The sequence below is a fragment of the Ovis aries genome, chromosome 15 (assembly GCF_016772045.2).
Source record: "Ovis aries strain OAR_USU_Benz2616 breed Rambouillet chromosome 15, ARS-UI_Ramb_v3.0, whole genome shotgun sequence".
NCBI classification, from domain to species: Eukaryota; Metazoa; Chordata; class Mammalia; order Artiodactyla; family Bovidae; genus Ovis; species Ovis aries.
In genome coordinates, this window is record NC_056068.1 from 35,150,063 (window position 1) to 35,170,656 (window position 20,594).

At 37.7% G+C, this 20,594-nt stretch overlaps 2 protein-coding genes and 1 non-coding gene across 3 annotated transcripts in view; all 3 read left to right on the top strand.

Annotated features, from left to right (window-relative positions):
• Positions 1-10,928, top strand: part of PIK3C2A (phosphatidylinositol-4-phosphate 3-kinase catalytic subunit type 2 alpha) — a 79,972-nt gene extending 69,044 nt beyond the window's left edge. The window contains exons 24-32 of the mRNA XM_004016121.6: positions 712-868; positions 1,547-1,656; positions 3,596-3,803; positions 4,978-5,102; positions 5,993-6,110; positions 6,200-6,272; positions 6,500-6,609; positions 6,697-6,822; positions 7,810-10,928. Coding sequence (XP_004016170.2) covers positions 712-868; positions 1,547-1,656; positions 3,596-3,803; positions 4,978-5,102; positions 5,993-6,110; positions 6,200-6,272; positions 6,500-6,609; positions 6,697-6,822; positions 7,810-7,992 — 1,210 coding nt within the window. The 3' untranslated portion in view covers positions 7,993-10,928. The remainder of the gene's footprint in view (positions 1-711; positions 869-1,546; positions 1,657-3,595; positions 3,804-4,977; positions 5,103-5,992; positions 6,111-6,199; positions 6,273-6,499; positions 6,610-6,696; positions 6,823-7,809) is intronic.
• A 6,618-nt stretch (positions 10,929-17,546) lies between these two features.
• Positions 17,547-20,269, top strand: RPS13 (ribosomal protein S13). Its single transcript, XM_012095670.4, has 6 exons — positions 17,547-17,595; positions 17,742-17,790; positions 17,975-18,053; positions 18,996-19,165; positions 19,477-19,577; positions 20,192-20,269. Exons 1-6 carry the CDS (start codon positions 17,573-17,575, stop codon positions 20,223-20,225), a joined length of 456 nt encoding a protein of 151 aa, XP_011951060.1. The 5' UTR covers positions 17,547-17,572; the 3' UTR covers positions 20,226-20,269.
• LOC114118595 (small nucleolar RNA SNORD14) lies at positions 18,751-18,840 on the top strand. The gene has a single exon (XR_003591834.1). It is a non-coding gene; the product is annotated as a small nucleolar RNA SNORD14 (small nucleolar RNA).
• Positions 20,270-20,594: the final 325 nt, after the last annotated feature.

Genomic DNA, 20,594 nt, shown 5'->3' on the forward strand with positions numbered 1-20,594 from the left:
ATTAATGTCCCAAACTATTATCATATAAAATGAGCTATAAGGATATATTGTATAACATACAAAATATAGCCAATATTTTATAATTATAAATGGAGAATCTTTAAAAATTGTGAATCACTTTATTCTATACATGTAACATAATATTTTATATCAACTAAACTTCAGTTTTAAAAAAATTTTCTTGCTGTTCTTTGCCTTGTTGCTCCCTTTCAGCATAACTAGGGAGGAAAAAGGCTTTAAAAGATGAGTTTACCATGTAATAGAGAAGAATGTATATGTGTGTGTAACCTTTGTTGAATGAATTAAGGTCTATTTTGTCTTATCTAGTTAGGGTACCTATTAGAAATGTTCCCAATTGTATAATGGCAACAAATAGAAAAGTTTTCTCTATATTCATTTGTATATACTGTTTGATCTCTGGTTGTGTGTAGACTGATAATCACCTTGGAAAATATCATATATAAATTCTACCCAAATAATGAGATTATATGATGGTTTTCCTTGAAATGTGAATTTTTTAGAATTATGTAAATTCAGAATTTCCTGGTATTAAGTAACCCAGTTAGAAATTGCTATGGCTTAGGTAACTTTAGTTCAATAACCATGTAATAGCAATAGCACTTATTTGCATATCTTCTGTAAATAATACTTCGTATATACTTTCTTTTCTTTTCTTTTTTTTTTTTTTTTTTTTTTGTACTTTTAAAATAGGGATCGGGCTCCTTTTGTGCTGACCTCTGACATGGCATATGTCATTAATGGGGGTGAAAAACCCACAATTCGTTTCCAGTTGTTTGTGGACCTCTGCTGTCAAGCCTACAACTCGATAAGAAAGCAAACAAACCTCTTTCTTAACCTCCTTTCACTGGTAACTCTGTTATTTACAAGCATTTAATTAATTTATATTAATTCTTCTATGTTTCAGTATCTAAAGATAGATATTATGTGATTTTTGGAATAAAATTTATTCTGGTTTTAAATGTCAGGTATATTAATACTGAAATATTTTAAAATGTTGCCATGTGAAATATGCCAGACACCATTTATATGTCCATGCAATAAAAAAAAGGACCCTCAAGTGGATACCCTGGGGATAAGCGGGAATAGTATCTGAAAGGGACCCTGCGAGTGTCATATGGGATGCTGGTGAATATTTTTTGTCGTTACCTGTATATGTTCAGATTTTGGATATTCATTAAGCTGTGCTCTTAAGATTTATTTGTTTTTTTTTTTGATGTATATTGAGAACAAGCCAAAAAAAGTCCTATGATTATTGTGACTGAAATTGATATAGAAACGGAAGACTACACAGAAGGTTTGGATTTCACAGTTTTTATTCCATAAACTGTGACTTCCAACAGTTGACCTCCTTGGCCAAGATTTTTCTTATTTCTGAGAGATTTTAGGTACCTAAAATACTAACAAACTCCTCAAAACTCTGAGTCGTTTATTTGCTTTTTGTCTGATTACTTGGTCAGCTTTTAGGGAGTGGTGCGGAACAGACTTGTAAAAAATTTGAGTCACAAGCCCTTTTTCCTTTCTATAGATGATTCCTTCAGGGTTACCAGAACTTACAAGTATTCAGGATTTGAAATATGTTAGAGATGCACTTCAGCCCCAAACTACAGATGCAGAAGCTACAATCTTCTTTACTAGGTAAGGTATATTTAAATATATTAGAGAAGACACACCCTGTTTAGCTTTGATTTGTTTTCCTTAGTTTAAACAAATGCTATATATCAAAATTCTGACTTAACAAGAAAAAATTGTGATTCACAGTATTAGCTGTGGTTTATCAAGTAGTAGGTTTATCAAAAGCTTGTTTCAAAAGTTTATTTACTGAATAAATGTGAAGGATTGGCAATAGCACTTTAAAAAATACATTTGTTTTGGAAATTGCCAGGTGGTCCCGTGGTTAGGACTCAGTGCTTTCACTGAGTCACCCAGTGGTGACCTGGGTTCAATCCCTGTTCAAGGAACTAAGATTTTGCAAGACATACAGTGTGCCCCCCCCCCAAATTATTTATCTCAAAATATGATCTTATATTTGGAATATATATGATTTTAATTGTAAACATTCCATTTATGAACAGTTTTTGCTAAACATTTTCTACAGTGCCAGATAAAAGGATTTTTCCTAAAATGATATCTATACCACTATATTTTTTAAGATTCTGCCATAACAATTTTCATGGATACCGTAAGTGCTTAAAACAGTGAACTCTGGGACACTGCTGTTAAATTGTTAATACATGATGTAGTGCTTGAAACACATATTCCAGTGACTGGCATTTGAACTTGTGATTATTACTTTTAAAGAAAATCTTCCTGTAGGCAAATATGTTCTACACGTCTGGTGACCAGGTTGGTCACAGACTGGTGGTGCCACCTCATTAGATGCCACAGAAGGGAGGAAGGAGCACATAGGCTCATGTTCTTTTCTTTGCTTTTTATCTTGCCTTATTCCTCTCAGTGGAGAAGAAGTAGATTACACTGGTCTCATGAGTCTGGGCTGAGTTGAATTGAAGGAAGCTGACTTTCGTATAGCCTTCCAGACTAATGCTGATAATTTAGATATTGATGAGGTTTGTTTTGTTTATTGAGACTTGTTGGCTCCCCTGGGCCAAACTGTGAAGCAGACATGTTAAGCTTAGTCAGTTGGCCTGCCATACCAATATACCATATACCATAGAGAGGGGACTTAAACAAAGGAAATGAATCTTCTCATCGTTCTGGAGGCTGGGAAGTCCAAGATCAAGATGCTAGCCAGTTTGCTTCCTGCTGAGGATTCAAACTTGAAGACGACTGACTGCCTTCTCACTGTTTCCTCGCATGAAGGAGGGAGAAGAGAAAGGAGGAAGAAAGTCATTATAATAAGGACACTGTCTCCATAAAGGCCCTATGGAGTTGGGGCTTTAGCATATGAATTTTAGAGGACACAAACATTCACTCCATAACAAGGACAAACTCTTTTGTGTGAATTTCCCTCACACAAGAGAGTTTCTTTTGACAGTTTCCTCTTTGTGTATTGCTTTATTCTGTTTTCCTTTGCTTGTCTAAAATGATTTATTCAGGCTTGCCTTCCAAATTTATCCCCACCAAACTCTGCATCTTGTCAAAACTTCTTTTTCCAACTGAGAGAAATGATAACTTTCTGAAGAAGGAATAAGATACCAGATTCTACTAGTTGGACTATTTGATAGAATGGGGTTTTGGAGTTTTGGATTACTTTGTTGCTTCCTTGTATGTCTGGTTAGTTACTGCCTTCCATATTTATTAAAGTGAATAAAATGAACCATCTTTTGGCATTATACCAACCATCTTCTATCCCTAATAGCTATTAAAATTAGTATTGGACCCCACAGAGCTTAAGAAATCCAAGCATCATTTATTAGAGACAGTGGGATGGGATGGAACTTTCCTGTGCTAAAATATTTTTGTTGGGTGAGATATATTATAACAGGTTTTTGGCCTGTGGGGCAAAGGGAATCCTGACAAAGTGAGAATGTACTTACTATTTTTAAAAGGAATGGAATTGTTTATTTTAAATAAATTAGAATGTTTTCTCAGTGTGTTAACACATTTTATTTTGTAGACTGATTGAATCAAGTTTGGGAAGCATTGCCACAAAGTTTAACTTCTTCATTCATAACCTTGCTCAGTTGCGTTTTTCTGGTCTTCCTTCCAATGATGAGCCGATCCTTTCATTTTCACCCAAAACATACTCCTTTAGACAAGATGGTCGAATCAAGGAAGTTTCTGTTTTCACTTACCATAAGAAATACAACCCAGATAAACATTACGTAAGTTTGTTTGGTATCAGTAGAGACTCATGCATGTAGTCTTGTTCTCTTCTTCCTTCACTGACTCTGCTAAAGTTCAAGCATTTGTTCTTTTCGTACTTCTTTCTTCCATGGATGGTCCAAAACCCCTAAATGTACTTGGAGCATCCCTAAACTGTTTTTCGGTGTTTATTTCTTGGTAAATTTGCTCCAAAGCCGTGAGGGACCAATGTTACTCTTCTTTTTAGAGACAAGACTGAAAGGGTGATGCTGTTTTACTTTTCTCCTTATGTTCAATTTGTTCTTAATTTCAAAGGTTAAGCTTGCGCAGTGTAACAAAGTCAACCAGTATAGAAGTATATAAATTAAAAATCTAAGTTCTCATTCTACTCTCTAGGGACGAAGTATTATAAAATATGCACAGAAAGTTTGTTTTTTGAACAAAACAATCTTTCAGTGTGCTTTTTTCCCCCTTCAATAGTATAATATTACTATCTTTTTGCTATTATTTTTGTGCTAATATTTTTGCCAGATAATATTTTACAGTACTGTCGGCCTTTAAATTTTTGACAAATTGATAGAGTTTAGAAAGTGACTTCACTAGCATTTTGATTTTCAGCTGTTATTAGTAAAGTTTTATATGTTCACAGAATATTTTAGGATACCATTTAATTGAATAATCCATTGTTTCCCCCAATGATTTATAAATACCTTCTTTAAATATACTGAGTTTATATCCCTGAATTTATTTCTGGTCTTCTATAGATATAAATGACTTTGTGCACCAGTATTTTACTCTGTAAAGTATGTTATAATGCAGTTTAAATATCCAGTAAAACAGGTTTTTCCCATCACCCTGTCACACTATGTTTTGCCTTCTCCTTTGCTCTCCTTAATGAATTTACTTGCTAATATTTTCATTGAAAATGCATTGCCCTTATAAGTTTGGAAAGTACATTTATTTAATCCGAGAAATAGAATGCCTTTCATGTTCCAATTCTTATCTTAGACAATAGTTAAAGATACTCTTAGAAGGTAATTAAATACGTTGATTTTTATATTTGTTATTTCCTATTGTGACATACATATTACAAAGTGAAGAGCCCTTGGTACATATAATGATCAAGCTGAAAATTTTCTATCAAGAAAGGTTATATTATAAATTTAACATGTTTGCAATGTGATTTCCTTTCAGATTTATGTAGTCCGAATTTTGAGGGATGGACAGCTTGAGCCATCATTTGTGTTCCGAACATTTGATGAGTTTCAGGAACTCCACAATAAGCTCAGTATTATTTTTCCACTTTGGAAGTTACCAGGGTATGTTTTAATTCTTGTTCATTAATGTTGTTTTAATAAGAAACAGTTTCTTTATTACCAAGTACAGGTCAAAAGCTTTGTGTTAAGTTAGTGTAAAATGGACTATGTATGACTATGGACTGTGTGTGACTAATTTTCCTTGGTATTCCAAGAGCCTAATATGTACTAGACATAAACAAGGAACTAAGTTTTTCTTGAATGAATAAATGATCACAATCTTAATATATGGGATTTTCTAGCTTTCTAAATCACTGCAGGAGTAATTATTGTGGTCATACTGAGCTTCTCTGAAAAATAAGAAATTGAGACATTGCAGTAATCAAAATGATGGTGTTTAGGTTTGTTTTTGATGCCCTTTGGAAACCTTCAGTTTTTAATGCAGGTAATGACCAGTAAATTCCTGTGTTGAATTACTCACATTCTTCTCAGACTAGATTTCAAAATTAAGGAGGCAGAAAAGTGGGTATGAGTTTATTTCCATGTGCAGTCTCATTTTTCTGTTGCCACCAAAATTAGCAGTTAAGATGATTTGAGCTCTGTGGCATTTTACTGGTATCTACAATAGCTGTGATTATTGAATAATGGTTGTTTTGGAGGATAAGATCTGCATACTTGTGAATGGTTAATCTTGAGAAGAAATAAGTAGGAAATAAGCAATAAGTATAGTGTATTAACAAAACCAACATTCCTTTTGTACCAAGGTCATAAAAGGATGATGTATACTTGAACTGTGTCATCTCCAGTACTTGGAAAAGAAATCAAAAAATTATAGTGAATTAAGGCTCCACTTTCTATTTCACTGTATAAAAGAGTATTTCTGAGTATTGATTCTATAAATACTCCCAAATGAAATTACTTAAATCCCACTTCTTTTTGTCTGTCTTTTGTAGCTTTCCTAATAAAATGGTTCTAGGGCGAACACACGTAAAAGACGTAGCAGCCAAGAGAAAAATTGAATTAAACAATTATTTACAGAGTTTGATGAGTGCTTCAACGGATGTAGCAGAGGTGACTATCCTAACTGAAAAATAATAACATACTTTTTTGCGTGGTACACAATATTTAAATTAATGAATCTTTCTTCTCTTCCACTTTAGTGTGACCTTGTCTGTACCTTCTTCCACCCTTTACTTCGGGATGAGAAAGCTGAAGGAATAGCTAGGTCTGCTGGTGAGATTATTTTTTTCTTTATTGATAATTCACGGCTCCCCTATGACCTGCAAGCCTGTAACTGCTCTGTGGATGTGGTGGAGTGACAGTGGGGTTACTGTCTATAACCAGTGAGAATGAGATTTTCTCCAACATGTGAGGATCCTGGAATTAAAGCAAAAACTTTTGTTGCAGCTTGAACCACTGCAATCAACATCACATAAAAATGAACATCTTTGTATTTTCAGATGTAGGTTCCTTCAGTCCTGCTCAAGGCCAAATAGGAGGAGCAGTGAAATTATCTATCTCTTACCGAAATGGTACTCTTTTCATCATGGTGATGCACATCAAAGATCTTGTGAGTGATTACAAATAATGATGATTGTGGAGGAAACCTATTCTGTGGTAGGAAGCAGTACTGTTAAGGGAATGCATTTCTTTACAGGTTACTGAAGATGGGGCTGACCCAAATCCATATGTCAAAACATACCTACTTCCAGATACCCACAAAACATCCAAACGTAAAACCAAAATTTCACGAAAAACTAGGAATCCAACATTCAATGAAATGGTAAGTTAAAAATCTATTAAAATCTGCTAACTCTTAGTCAACTACTGTTTGAGCATAAACACCACATTATTTATGTATGTTAACACTGTATCCACATAAAAATTTCCAGATAGGGATTTGAAAGCAAAATAATACTGAATTTTCATCAAGGATATAAATTTATGAAAACCATGGAATACCCTTTCAGTAGTTTAAAAGCATATAAAATGTTTGGTGAAGACAGTTGGTATTATTCTCACAAAGTAGTATTGTCTTTTTCTAGTTAGTGTTATATACTTTCACGAAACTGAAGTGTGGTCAGTTTTTCAGTTTTCTTAGTCAAACAGAGCGGACTTGATTAAGGAGATAATACCCAGAAGTTATGGTGAAGCGTTCTTGAAAAAAAATTTGCGCTGAATGCAGTGTTTGAAAGACAGTAGCTTTACAGCACTCCAGATTTGCTATAAACTGCATTTATAGTTGGCAAGTTTGCACTGAATGATGGATAATCAGAAATTATCACCTCATGGTATATAAAATCCAGAAAAAAAGGCAATCTCCTTTTGGAGATTGTAATCGCTCACTTTTTATAAAATTATTACAATTACTTTTTCCCAACTTGCTTCCTTCTACTCTTTTTCTTCCATTCTCTTCCTTCTATTTCTCTTTTAAAGATGATCTATTAAATCATCTTAAGGCAGGCTGCTTTGTAATTTCCCTTCCCCATACCTCCATTTCAGAAAAACCATGTTTTTAATTTTTAGCCAATAGTAATTTTCTGCTTTGTGCATTTGAATGTCAGACACTGGGAGGAATGACAATACAATCCAAGACTCCTGAAATACAACGTGTGTATCTAAAGTATGAGACAAATTCTACCAGATGTGTCATAATCAGTGTTATTAATTGAAGTCACTCTAATAATCTTTCTTATGTTTTTACATAAAATAATCCTAAAAACCAGACAGATAATTTGTAATCTGCTGTTTCTTTTTGTCTTTGCTATAGCTTGTGTATAGTGGATATAGCAAAGAATCCCTAAGACAGAGAGAACTTCAGCTAAGTGTACTAAGTGCAGAATCTCTGCGGGAGAACTTTTTCTTGGGTGGAATAACCCTGCCGTTGAAAGATTTCAACTTGAGCAAAGAGACGGTTAAATGGTATCAACTAACTGCAGCAACCTGTTTGTAAGTTAGTGAATTTCTGAGCTTTGGAAGCAAGAACAGTTATATAAACATGTGTACACACACATGTGAACTTTGTATATTTTTATACTTGGACAGAAATTATACAGTAAATGTACTTGCTGCATTTCAGCACATCTGGTGGACCAACAGTCACTTAACTAACTTTTATGAATTTGTTGACATCATTGCTATTTTAAAGTCATTGTATAGAATGCTGTAAATCTTAAACTTAATATATAATAAGTTCTAAAAAAGACTGAGTTGGTGAAGGAGTTAATCCTTTCTTGAGTAATTGAGTCATAGCTTTAGTGTGGTCTGATACTATTTTGTCAGTTCAGCCATCTGTTTTGTATTGTTTCTTACACAGACACAGCACGTTTGTTTTCTTCTTTTGCACCTTTGACAGCCTTGACCACTGTGGATGTTTATAACACCAAAGGAGAGGAAAGGTGCAGGATGTTACCATAAAATGCAGCTGCTATTCATAGGGCCGAAAAGCAAAGCACAAATAATAAATAGTTAAGAACTACTAAATAGTTTATAGAGTAGGGAAAATAACACTGCTTTTTATTATTCATGTCTTTCAAGCCTTTTTCAGAATAAGTGCCAGTCACTGAAGTTGTAAATAATGGTGCCTTAACTTCATATGCTTCTCTGGTACTTCATTCTGAGTTTTTTCCTGACTTGATAAATAGCTCAGTAGTTTTCACTCACTTTTTACTAATATAAAAAGTTATGTACACTTACTAATGTTTTTCCCACAGATAGATAATTTTCTATACTTAAGATGTATAACTTATTTAAACATCAGCCATTTAATACATGTTTTTATTGCCCAGTAACTGAATGAGATTCATCAACATAACTGTACACTAAATTCCATCATTCCATTATAATCCTACTTTTATTCCCAGGAGTGTGAACTGAAATTTGGTAATTTCACCCCTATGTATCTATACTCCACTCTCTCATTAAACAAGAGAAAATGTGTGCACCCAGATGTCCATTCCTGTTCTGTAGAAGAACTCCACAAGTAGGGCAGACTCTTCACAAGAGGCCCAGGACAAGAACTCTGGCACAGTTTGTCTGATTTACTCAACATATGTAAACATTTTACATTCGCATGAATTACTTTCCTTAATATAATATTTAGAATCATTAGGGACATGATTCAAATCATTCAATAGTAACCATTAAGAATAGGCTTCATTTTTATTAGTTATTCATTCAATTTCACACACAAATTGTTTAGTTTGGATAAAAAGGTATATATAATATTAATTCTCATGGCTAGAATAGGAATTCAGACACTTTTCAGTAGTAAGAGATTGTAGCAATCTAGTTGCTGTGAGATAACTGATAAAATATGCAATGAAAAATACCAAGAAAGGAAGGACAATCTCTGATTCAGTTGCCCAGAACAGAATTTTTATAAACTGTGCAGATATTTAATGTAAATGGTGATACCTTCAGAGCAGACATAGAAGAGCTGAGACGTATCAGTGGGACAGGTTAAAAAGAAAACTTGAATTTTTGGTGCCTAACACTAATGGTCCATTTGTAGGATACCCCATATATGAATGTCTTTTTTTATATTAAAATGTGTTGTCTATTTAATAAGTTAATTAAAATGCAGATCAGAGCACCACCATTTATTTGCTTTTCCCATATACAGTTAACATTTCCTTAAAGTGTGTAAGTAGCTTTGCAGATGTAAAAAAGTACTAGATATCTTCACTGTTTTTAAGACCTAATTCCATTCCATGAATTGTCACTTAGCCACTGTTTAAAAAAAAAAAAAAAGTACTGTCTTGGTAAAAGGTCACTGTTACTTGGACTCAGTGTATACTGCCTAGTTGCAGTCTTGTTATGGCAGTGTCTTTTACAAATAGTAGAGCTAGAGAGTGGGATGTCACTTTTCAATTGTAAGAAATATGGATTCTTATCCAAAAGTGTATATTATATACTCTGTATAGTTAACCAGAGTTCAAACAAGTGGTAATGTTTCTCTTAATTTAACTCATTATGTGCCTTCTTTGGTCATTAAAAAACACATATATTAAATGTATTTTACGTATAAGTTATTTCTTTGTGAACGCTAATCGTCAGCCCTTACCAAAAAATAAATTGACAGAGGCGCCTCTTTGCACTACTTACTATCAATAAACTTTAAATTGGTTGTTTTTTGAAACACTTTTTTAAAGCTTGCATTAAAGTAAATCTGAAACCAATGTTTAAACAAACTAGCTAAGACACTAATTTTTGTGTATAATCACAGTGTTTCACACTGTGTTTCACATCTTTATTGAGTAAAAATAGTTACGCTACATGTAAGACTGTGTGTAAAGAATAATGGAGCTAAAAATACATTTTGTAATGATCATAGTGTAACTGAAGCAGAATTTTTTCCCCTTGCAGTGTTTTGGAATTTGAAAATAATGGTTTCTCAAAGAACCTATTATTTTCTGTACTGAGGAATCCAAGACTTGCACTGATGTTTTTATTACTGCCTTTATAAGAATCTATAGGTATCTCAATGTTAAGGCATGTATGATCTTTGATAAAATATTGTTTTATCTTTTCAAATTAATGTTGTATGAAACTTTCAATATTTTGCCTTAAATTGGTTGACTGTTTTTTCTATGATTCACGTGGCATTTAAAAAAGAAGACATTCAATTTGATACTTAAGATTTAAGATCACAAATGGATAAAGCCCCACTACCATAGTCCATGGATTTACTTACATGCTGTTTGACTAGCAGTGCAAATAGGAATATATATGGCAATTAGTCTCATCTATAAGAACCAAATAATTTAATTATATTAAGGTAGTGAATAAAGATGTATAATATTTTTATTAATACCTTAAATATATTCAGTAGATTGAATGTGACTTCATAACTGTACTATGATTGTATTAAAATATTTCTGGAACAAAGGAACTGTGCTGTCATTTTCCTCATCAATATGTTAACACTTTTGGTTTCAAACTTTGATAATGAGCTCACTGTTGCTCTCTTTGCATCTCACCCAGTTTATTAGCTTCAGGTAATCCTGAATTTACGAACTAGCCTGTGAGTTGCCTTTAAAAGTGTCCAGAGAGTGTCTGACATATAAGTGTGGTTCTTGGAAGGTCTGGATTGCCACTTTGTTAGCGTTCCATCACCATTTCATTAAAGTGAAATGCTTCTATTAGTATGGTCCCTGCCTTTGGTAGTTTATTTAAATACTAAAGAGTATAGTAACAGCCATGCTGTAGATACATCTTCAGAACAGAGAATGTAGTTCTTAATACCATACCTCCATCCTGGAATGATACCAGTGAGGTTGTGGTTCTCTAATTCTAGAGGTAACATGTAAAAGAGCCAGAGACCATGAAAGAGCAGTAACTTAATTACAGCCAGTTTATTTTTTGAAACACTTTGTCATGCAAATTTTAGACATACAAAGTTAGACAACAGTTTAATGAACTCCATGAATGAATCCCATCACAGTCCTTCCACAGTTATTACCTTAGGGATAATCTTGTTTGGTCTGTATTAATGAGTGGACACCTTTTTATATTTTTCTCTGTAGGATTCTTAAATATATGGATCAGTAACTTTCTTCAGTTCTGAATAATTTATTTTGAAATCTTTTCCAATTCACTACTTCTCTCTTCAACTGTTTAACCCTCATCCATTGAGATTTTAATTTTGGTTATTATATTTTTCACATCCGTTTGGGTTTCTTTTTGTTTTAATCACAAACCAAAAGACAAAGGACTTCCAGGATCAATGAGGAAAGAGTAATTTTTTTTTTTTTTCAACAAACGGTGTGAACAACTAGATAACCATGTGCAAAAAAATAAGGTAGGACTCTTGGAACATAAAATTTAATTCAGAGTGGATCAGAAACTTAAACATATCTGAAGTTAAAAATCCTAGAAGAAAACACAGGGGTACCTCTTTGTAGCCTAGAATTAGACAGGTTTTCTTAAAGTATGTCACAAAAAAGGACAGGCAACAAAAGAAAAACAGATAAATTTGGTTTCATCAAAATTAAATACCTATATGCATAATAAAGTAAAAGGACAACTCACAGAATGGGAGAGAATATTCACAGATCATGTATCTTACAAGGACCTGGCATCTTGAATACATAAAGCACTCTTAAAATTCAAGAGAAAGCAAAGAATTTTTGAATAAACTTTTCTTTGGCCAAATATCACAGGAAGAGAAGCTCCAGTCAGTTGGGCTTCCCTGGTGGCTCAGATGGTAAAGAATCCGCCTGCAATGTAGGAGGCCCGGGTTCGATCCCTGGGTTGGGAAGATCACCTGGAGAAGGGAATGGGAACCCACTCCAGTATTCTTGTCTGGGAAATTCCATGAACAGAGGAGCCTGGCGGGCTATAGTCCATGGGGTTGCAAAGAGTCAGACATGACTGAGTAACTGACTTTCACTTCATCTCAGTCTCTAGGGAAATACAAAACAGGCATGTGAAAAAATGTTCAACATCACTAATGGTTCAGTTCAGTTGAGTCCGACTCATTGGAACCTCACGAACCGCAGCACGCCAGGCCTCCCTGTCCATCACTAACTCCCGGAGTCCACCCAAACTCATGTCCATTGATTCGGTGATGCCATCCAACTGTCTCATCCTCTGTTGTCCCCTATTCTCACCCTCAATCTTTTCCAGCACAAGGGTCTTTTCAAATGAGTCAGCTCTTTACATGAGGTGGCCTAAGTATTGGAGTTTCAGCTTCAACATCAGTCCTTCCAATGAACACCCAGGACTGATCTCCTTTAGGATGGACTGGTTGGATCTCCTTGCAGTCCAAGGGACTCGCAAGAGTCTGCTCCAACACCACAGTTCAAAAGCACCAATTCTTTGGCGCTCAGCTTTCTTCACAGTCCAACTCTCACATCCATACATGACTACTGGAAAAACTATAGCCTTGACTAGATGGACATTTGTTGACAAAGTAATGTCTGCTTTTTAATATGCTGTCTAGGCTGGTCACAACTTTCCTTCCAAGGAGCAAGTGTCTTTTAATTTATGGCTGCAATCACCATCTGCAGTGATTTTGGAGCCCACCCAAATAAAGTCAGCCACTGTTTCCACTGTTTCCCCATCTACTTGCCATGAAGTGATGGGACCAGAAGCCATGATTTTAGTTTTCTGAATGTTGAGCTTTAAACCAACTTTTTCACTCTCCTCTTTACCTTTCATCAAGAGGCTCTTTAGTTCTTCTTCACTTTCTGCTGGTTATTGATGTTTCTCCTGGCAGTCTTGATTCCAGCTTGTGCTTCTTCCAGCCCAGCATTTCTCATGATGTACTCTGCATATAAGTTAAATAAGCAGGGTGACAATATACAGCTTTGATGTAATCCTTTTCCTATTTAGAACCAGTCTTTTCCATGTCTAGTTCTAACTGTTGCTTCCTGACCTGCATACAGGTTTCTCAGGAGGCAGGTCAGGTGGTCTGGTATTCCCATCTCTCTCAGAATTTTCCACAGTTTATTGTGGTCCACACAGTCAAAGGCTTTGGCATAGTCAATAAAGCAGAAATAGATGTTTTTCTGAAACTGTTTGCTTTTTCGATGATCCAGTGGATGTTGGCAATTTGATCTCTGGTTCTGCTGCCTTTTCTAAAACCAGCTTGAACGTCTGGAAGTTCACGGTTCACATATTGCTGAAGCCTGGCTTGGAGAATTTTGAGCATTACTTTACTACCATGTGAGATGAGTGCAATTGTGCGGTAGTTTGAGCATTCTTTGGCATTGCCTTTCTTTGGGATTGGAATGAAAACTGACTAATAATTAGAGAAATGAAAATCAAAACTAGACTGAGGTTATCGCCTCACACTGGTCAGAATCAGTTCAGTTCAGTTGCTCAGTTGGGTCCAACTCTTTGTGACTCCATGAATCGTAGCTCGCCAGTCCTCCCTGTCCATCACCACCAACTCCCGGAGTTTACCCAAACTCATGTCCATCGAGTCAGCGATGCCATCCAGCCGTCTCATCCTCTGTCATTACCTTCTCCTCCTGCCCCAAATCCCTCCCAGCATCAGAGTCTTTTCCAATGAGTCAACTCTTCACATCAGGTGGCCAAAGTATTGGAGTTTCAGCTTTAGCATCAGTCCTTCTAGTGAACACCCAGGACTGATCTCCTTTAGGATGGACTGGTTGGGTCTCCTTGCAGTCCAAAGGATTCTCAAGAGTCTTCTCCAACACCACAGTTCAAAAGCATCAATTCTTCGGTGCTCAGCCTTCTTCACAGTCCAACTCTCACATCCATACATGACCACTGGAAAAACCATAGCCTTGACTAGACGGACCTTTGTTGGCAAAGTAATGTCTCTGCTTTTTAATACAGCCATCATGAAAAGCCTACAAATAAATGCTGGAGAGGATATGGAGAAAAGGGATCCTTCCTACACTGTTAATGGGAATGTAAATTTTTGCAGCCATTACAAAAAACAGTATGGAGTTTCCTTAAACTAAAAAAAAAAAATCACCATATGATCCAGCAGCCCCACCCCCGGGCATATATCCAGAGAAGACAAAGGTTTTAATTTGAAAAGTACATGAACCCTAACGTTCACTGTTGTTGTTCAGTCTCTAAGTCATGTCCAACTCTTTGAGACCCCATGGACTGCAGCATGCCAGGTTTCCCTGCCCTTCACTATCTCACAGAGTTCGCTCAAACTCATGTTCATTGAATTGGTGATGCCATCCAATCATCTTGTTCTCTGTCACCAACTTCTCCTCCTGCCCTCAATCTTTCCCAGTATCAAGGTCATTTCCAATGAGTCCATTCTTCTCATCAGGTGACCTAAGTCCCAGAGCTTCAGCTTCAGCATCAGTGCTTTCTATGAATATTCATCATTGATTTCCTTTTGGATGGACTGGTTTGACCTCCTTGCAGTCCAAGGGACTCTCAGGATTCTTCTGCAGCACCACAATCAAAAAGCATCAGTTCTTCACCACAATTAAAGAAGCTCAGCCTTCTTAATGGTCCCACTCTCGTATTTGTCCAGGACTACTGGAAAAACTAGCTTTGACTATATGAATCTTTGTCAGCAAAGTGATGTCTTTACTTTTCAATACACTGTCTAGGTTTGTCAGAGCCTTTCTTCCAAGGAGCAAGCGTCTTTTAAATTACCTGGCTGCAGCCACTGTTTGCAGTGATTTTGGAGCCCAAGAAAATAAAATCTGTCACTGTTTCCACTGTTTCCCCATCTATTTGCCATGAAGTGGTAGAACTGGATGCCATGATCTTAGTTTTTTAATGTTGAGTTTTAAGCCAGCTTTTTCACTCTCCTTTTTCACTCTAGTTCCTCCTAGCTTTCTGCACTAGAGTGGTATTATCTGCATATCTGAGGTTATTGATATGTCTCCAGGCAATCATTCATTCAGCCCTGCATTTCACATGATAAACTCTGCATATAAGTTAAATAAACAGTGACAATATACACCCTTGATGTATTCCTTTCCCAATTTTGAACCAGTCCATTGTTAACGTCCAGTTCTAACTGTTGCTTCTTGACCTGCATACAGGTTTCTCAAGAGACAGGTAAGGTGGTCTGGTATTCCCATCTCTTTAAGAATTTTCCTATTGTGATCCACACAGTCAAAAACTTTAGCATAGTCAATGAAGCAGAAGTAAATGTTTTTCTGGGATTCCTTTGCTTTTTCTATGATCCAACGGAAGTTGGGATGTTGGCAATTTGATCTCTGGTTCCTCTGCCTTTTCTAAATCCAGCTTGTACATCTGAAAGGTCTCAGTTCCTTTACTGCTAATGCCTAGCTTGAAATATTTTGAGCATTACCTTGCTAGCACATGAAATGAGCACAATTGTATGGTAGTTTGAACATTCTTTGGCATTGCCTTTCTTTGGGATTGGAATGAAAACTGACCTTTTCCAGAGTGGTACTATTTACAGTAGTCAAGACATGGACACAACCTAAGTGTCCATCAACAGATGAATGGATAAAGAAGATGCTGTGTACATCCTAGCTCAGTTGTGTTCCACCTTGCAATCCAGTAGACTATAGCCTGCCAGATTCCTCTGTACATGGAAGTCTCCAGGCAAGAATACTGGAGTGGGTAGTCAATCTCTTCTCCAAGGGGTCTTCCTAACCCCGGGATCAAACTCATGTCTCCCACATTGCAGGCTGAATCTTTTTACCGCTTGAGCCACCAGGGAAGCCCCAGTGTGTATTACTCAGCCATTAAAAGAATGAAATAATGACATTTCAGCAACACGAATGGACCTAAAGATTATAGACAGATAAACACCACATTACTTTGCCACAAAGGTCCGTCTAGTCAAAGCTATGGTTTTTCCAGTAGTCATGTATGGATGTGAGAGTCGCGCCGAAGAACTGTGGTGTTGGAGAAGACTCTTGAGAGTCCCTTGGATCAGTCCTGAACATTCATTGGGTGGACTGATGCTGAAGCTGAAGCTTCAATAATTTAGCCACCTGATGTGAAAAACAGACTCATTTGAAAAGACCCTGATGCTGGGAAAGATTGAAGGCGGGAGAAGGGGCTGACAGAGGTTAAGATAGTTGGACAGCATCACCAACTCAATGGACGTGAGTTCGAATAAATTCCCAGAGATGGTGATGGACAGGGAAGCCTGGTGTGCTCCAGTCCTTGGGGTCGCAAAGATTCTGACACGACTGAACGACTGAATTGATTTATATATGTAATCTAAAAAATAGTACAAAGGAACTTACTTACAAAACTGACTAACATATAAAACAAACTTTGGTTACCAACAGGGAAAGCAGAGGACGGATTATGTACGAGTTTTTTAAAAAATGTGAAATGACAGAGGTCAGGACCAGACAGCTTGTAGTCATGCACCCCTCCCCTGAAAGATTACAACTAGAGATAAGAAATGTTACCAGTTGGCTACAGGCAGCCCTTATCATCATGCTATTGTAAGCTTTTTTTTTTAAATTTTGGCCATGCTCTGCAGGCTTGGTGGATCTTGGTTCCCTGACCAGGTATCCAACTGAGGCCTTAGGCAGTGAGGGCAAGTATCATAACCACTAGCCGGCCAGGGAATTCCCCCTTGTGAATATTTTAAGGGCAGGGACAGACTTGAGGTAACTAGAGTCAAGACAAGCCTGGGCGCAGCTGACTGGATGAGCAATAGTGTATGGATGAACTCTGCCGCCCAAACTCGCTGGTCACGGGACGCAGATAACCACTTTGCCCAAGGCCGGGGAACCCTTGAAACTCTATGTGCTCCAAGCGCACTCCCAGTCCAGCAGCAAAATCCACAGTATCCTGGGTAAGCTGTGTCTCCAGAGACTCATCTGGATTCAACTGCCCAAACCGGAGGCGGATCCTTTTTTCCGCTCCGGCCTAGTGCCTTCGCAAACACCGATGCCTGCCGGGAAGTGTAGTCCACGTCCAAGTGCATTCTGGGACATGTAGTCACGCAGACGCCTGGAACCGCGCAGCGAAGCTCCGCCTCCTGCAGGAGCGGAAGCCAGGACGTGTGAGGTCACTTCCTGCGTGGAGGGTGGCTTCCTGCGGCTTTCCCACCCTCTCTCTCCTTTTGCTACCACACCGCCGCCATCATGGGTCGCATGCACGCTCCCGGGTGAGCTAGGGTTTATGAGCGGGTTGCAAGGCTGAGTCTAGAGGTGGAGGGAGAGGAAGGAGCGTAGGCAGCGGGTCGAGGGGATAAGGTTTGGGGCTGCTGTGGCGGGGCTCCCTTCCTCACCCCGGTACTGCTTTTCTCTCCAGGAAGGGCCTGTCCCAGTCGGCTCTGCCCTACCGCCGCAGCGTGCCCACCGTAAGTACCGTGCGGGTACCGAGGAGAGGCCGGGAGGCGGGGGGGTGGGGGGGTTTTGCCATCAGTTCCTCGGAGGATGGGGACCACGTGTGCATGAGCGCAGTTTTGAGGGTGGAGAGGGCCGCTGCGCTTCGGTTCCATCCCGGATTTCTCGTCTTAAGGCCGCTTTCTCTCCCGCGAACAGTGGCTGAAGCTCACTTCTGACGACGTGAAGGAGCAGATCTACAAACTGGCCAAGAAGGGCCTGACTCCCTCACAGATCGGTGAGTGAGTCTGTTTAATGTAGCCTTTTCAGCCTGACCTCGTGTAACGTGCTGAAAACAGTGGGGCTAAATGTCTCACATGTGGTTTGAAAATTTTTTGCTCGTTTTCCTGACTTTACCGTTGACTGAGGCCTAGCCCTCCTTTGCTAAACTCTCAAGCTCTTATTTGGGAGACGGTAAAATAATTAAAATGCGCTCCAAAGTTTAATGAGTATTTTCTTTGGGCTGGGCACTCTCTTAGGTGCGTGGTTATAAGCTCTTTCCATTTTATGACATGAGTTAATTCTGACAACCATAGTTTCAAATAAATAGTAGACGTTTTCCTGAAGTTGGGGGAACTGAGGCACGTTGCAGCTATATAAACAAGCCTCAGAACACAGCTGTTAGTGGAGACGCTGGGACTGGCTGCTCTGAGTGCTCATTGCTTTCTCACAGGTGTGGGTTGAACCTCAGCTGTGTGTGACTTTGTGCAAATGGCTTCATTCTGCAAATGTTTGCCAGCTGTGTGATCCCGGATCCTGAGAATACAGTCATTGTAAAAAAGCACCATAGCCTTCTGTTGAGTGTATGGTCTAGTGGAGATGTTATACATAATCAGAGGTGTGTGTATATATATATAGAGGAAGAGACTGTCGGGTAGTCAGATGGTGCTGTTTTGACGACTCCTTGATTTTTGGTGGCCTGTGATCTAGCAAGCTCACTATGATGATGGTCTTCCAACATTCGCAGTTTCCACCAGAAAGGGTTTCCTTAGTGTTGGGTAAACCTTCCTTGGATGTCTGAGTGAGCTTCGCTTGTGCATTCTGTCGTTGGTGTCTGATGTATAAAAAGTAAGCTGTGTTTTACAGATGGGAAACTTGGAAAGTGACTTGATCTCAGTCTTGACATCACATGCTCCAGTTTGTATGTATGGTGTGGGAATTTATATTACTCCCTTTCCAGGTGTGATCCTGAGAGACTCTCATGGTGTTGCACAAGTACGTTTTGTGACAGGCAACAAAATCTTGAGAATTCTTAAGTCCAAAGGACTTGCTCCTGATCTCCCTGAGGATCTCTATCATTTAATTAAGAAAGCTGTTGCTGTTCGAAAGCATCTTGAGAGGAACAGAAAGGTAAGAGGATGAATTTGTACTAAATTCATATCAGTAAAATATAGTGCCTATGATTTGAATTATCCAAGGGGCACAAACAAATCACAGTGTTTGCTTTGAAATAAAAGTTTCACCAGAAGAGATTTCAGGGGTGGGGGTTAATTCCCTAAATTCCCTTAAGGACCTAATCTAGCCACACAAACCCTAGGCTCTGGTTCTGTTAACAACACTAAGCAATTTTTCATTGAAGTGCATGGTGTCTATACATTCTTCTGTTAAAATGATGTTTAGTTTTAAGTGGTTTTCCTGAATTCTGTCAATTTTATTTTTAGGATAAAGATGCTAAATTCCGTCTGATTCTGATTGAGAGCCGTATTCACCGGTTGGCTCGATACTACAAGACCAAACGAGTCCTACCCCCCAATTGGAAATAGTAAGTTATCAACCCTTTTTGTTGACAAAAATAGGAGTTGGCCAAATATTAAATAGAGTAGTAATTATAGTAAAAGGACTGATCATAAATGTTTTGGATTGAGCCTATATGGTCTTTCAGTTCTTAATTATAGCAAGAAAACAGTCATAGACAGGTAGAGCGGTTGTGTTTTGTTGATACAAAGGTTGGTACTTCTGTAGACTCGTATAGAGCAAAAACATGCTCTTTAAATCACTTTCAGATTGTGGGCAAAATTTAAGTTCTTCTGCTCCCAGGTGCTTATGTTGTTTTAATTTTTGAATAGACAGCTCACTATTATTAATATCCTAGCATTCACAGTTTCCACCAGAAAAGTTTTTCCTCATGCTGGCCAGTTCTTGGAGGCCTAAGTGACCATCTTCATATTATGGTTGATCACAGTGAACTGATTTCAGGAACTGATCTGTTTGGTGCATTTTATATATTGGAGATTTATTTTAACTGTTAGGAAATAGCTGTTTTCAGAGATTGTGTGAATATAGAGGACTTTTTTTTTTTAAACAGATTATGTATAAATATAGAGGACTTTTTACTAACCCAGCTCTCCCCCCCACCCCCTTTTTTTTTTCTTTCAGCGAGTCATCCACAGCCTCTGCCCTGGTTGCATAAATGTGTGTATTGTACTAAAGCAATAAAATCATTGTTTAACAGAACCATGTTTTGTCACTTTTTTGGTCCAAAAATTTGTCTGTTTGTGTATTTATCTCTTTAATGTGGACATATGTTCCAGCATTAGAATTGTGTGATTCCACAGGGAACAATGAGATAGCATCTATCCATCGCATCCCTTCACTGCTCAACTAGTTGAGCAGCTTGTAACTGTGATTGGTGGGTACTGGAAGAAACTAGGAAGTGGTAACATCATTTTGACAAACATCTCTAAGTAATTTGGATACATTTGATGTAAATCTTTCATGTTATCTACAGTGTAGTATCAAAAATAGACGTGAAAGTGCCTGTGGAGGGGAGGGCATCTGT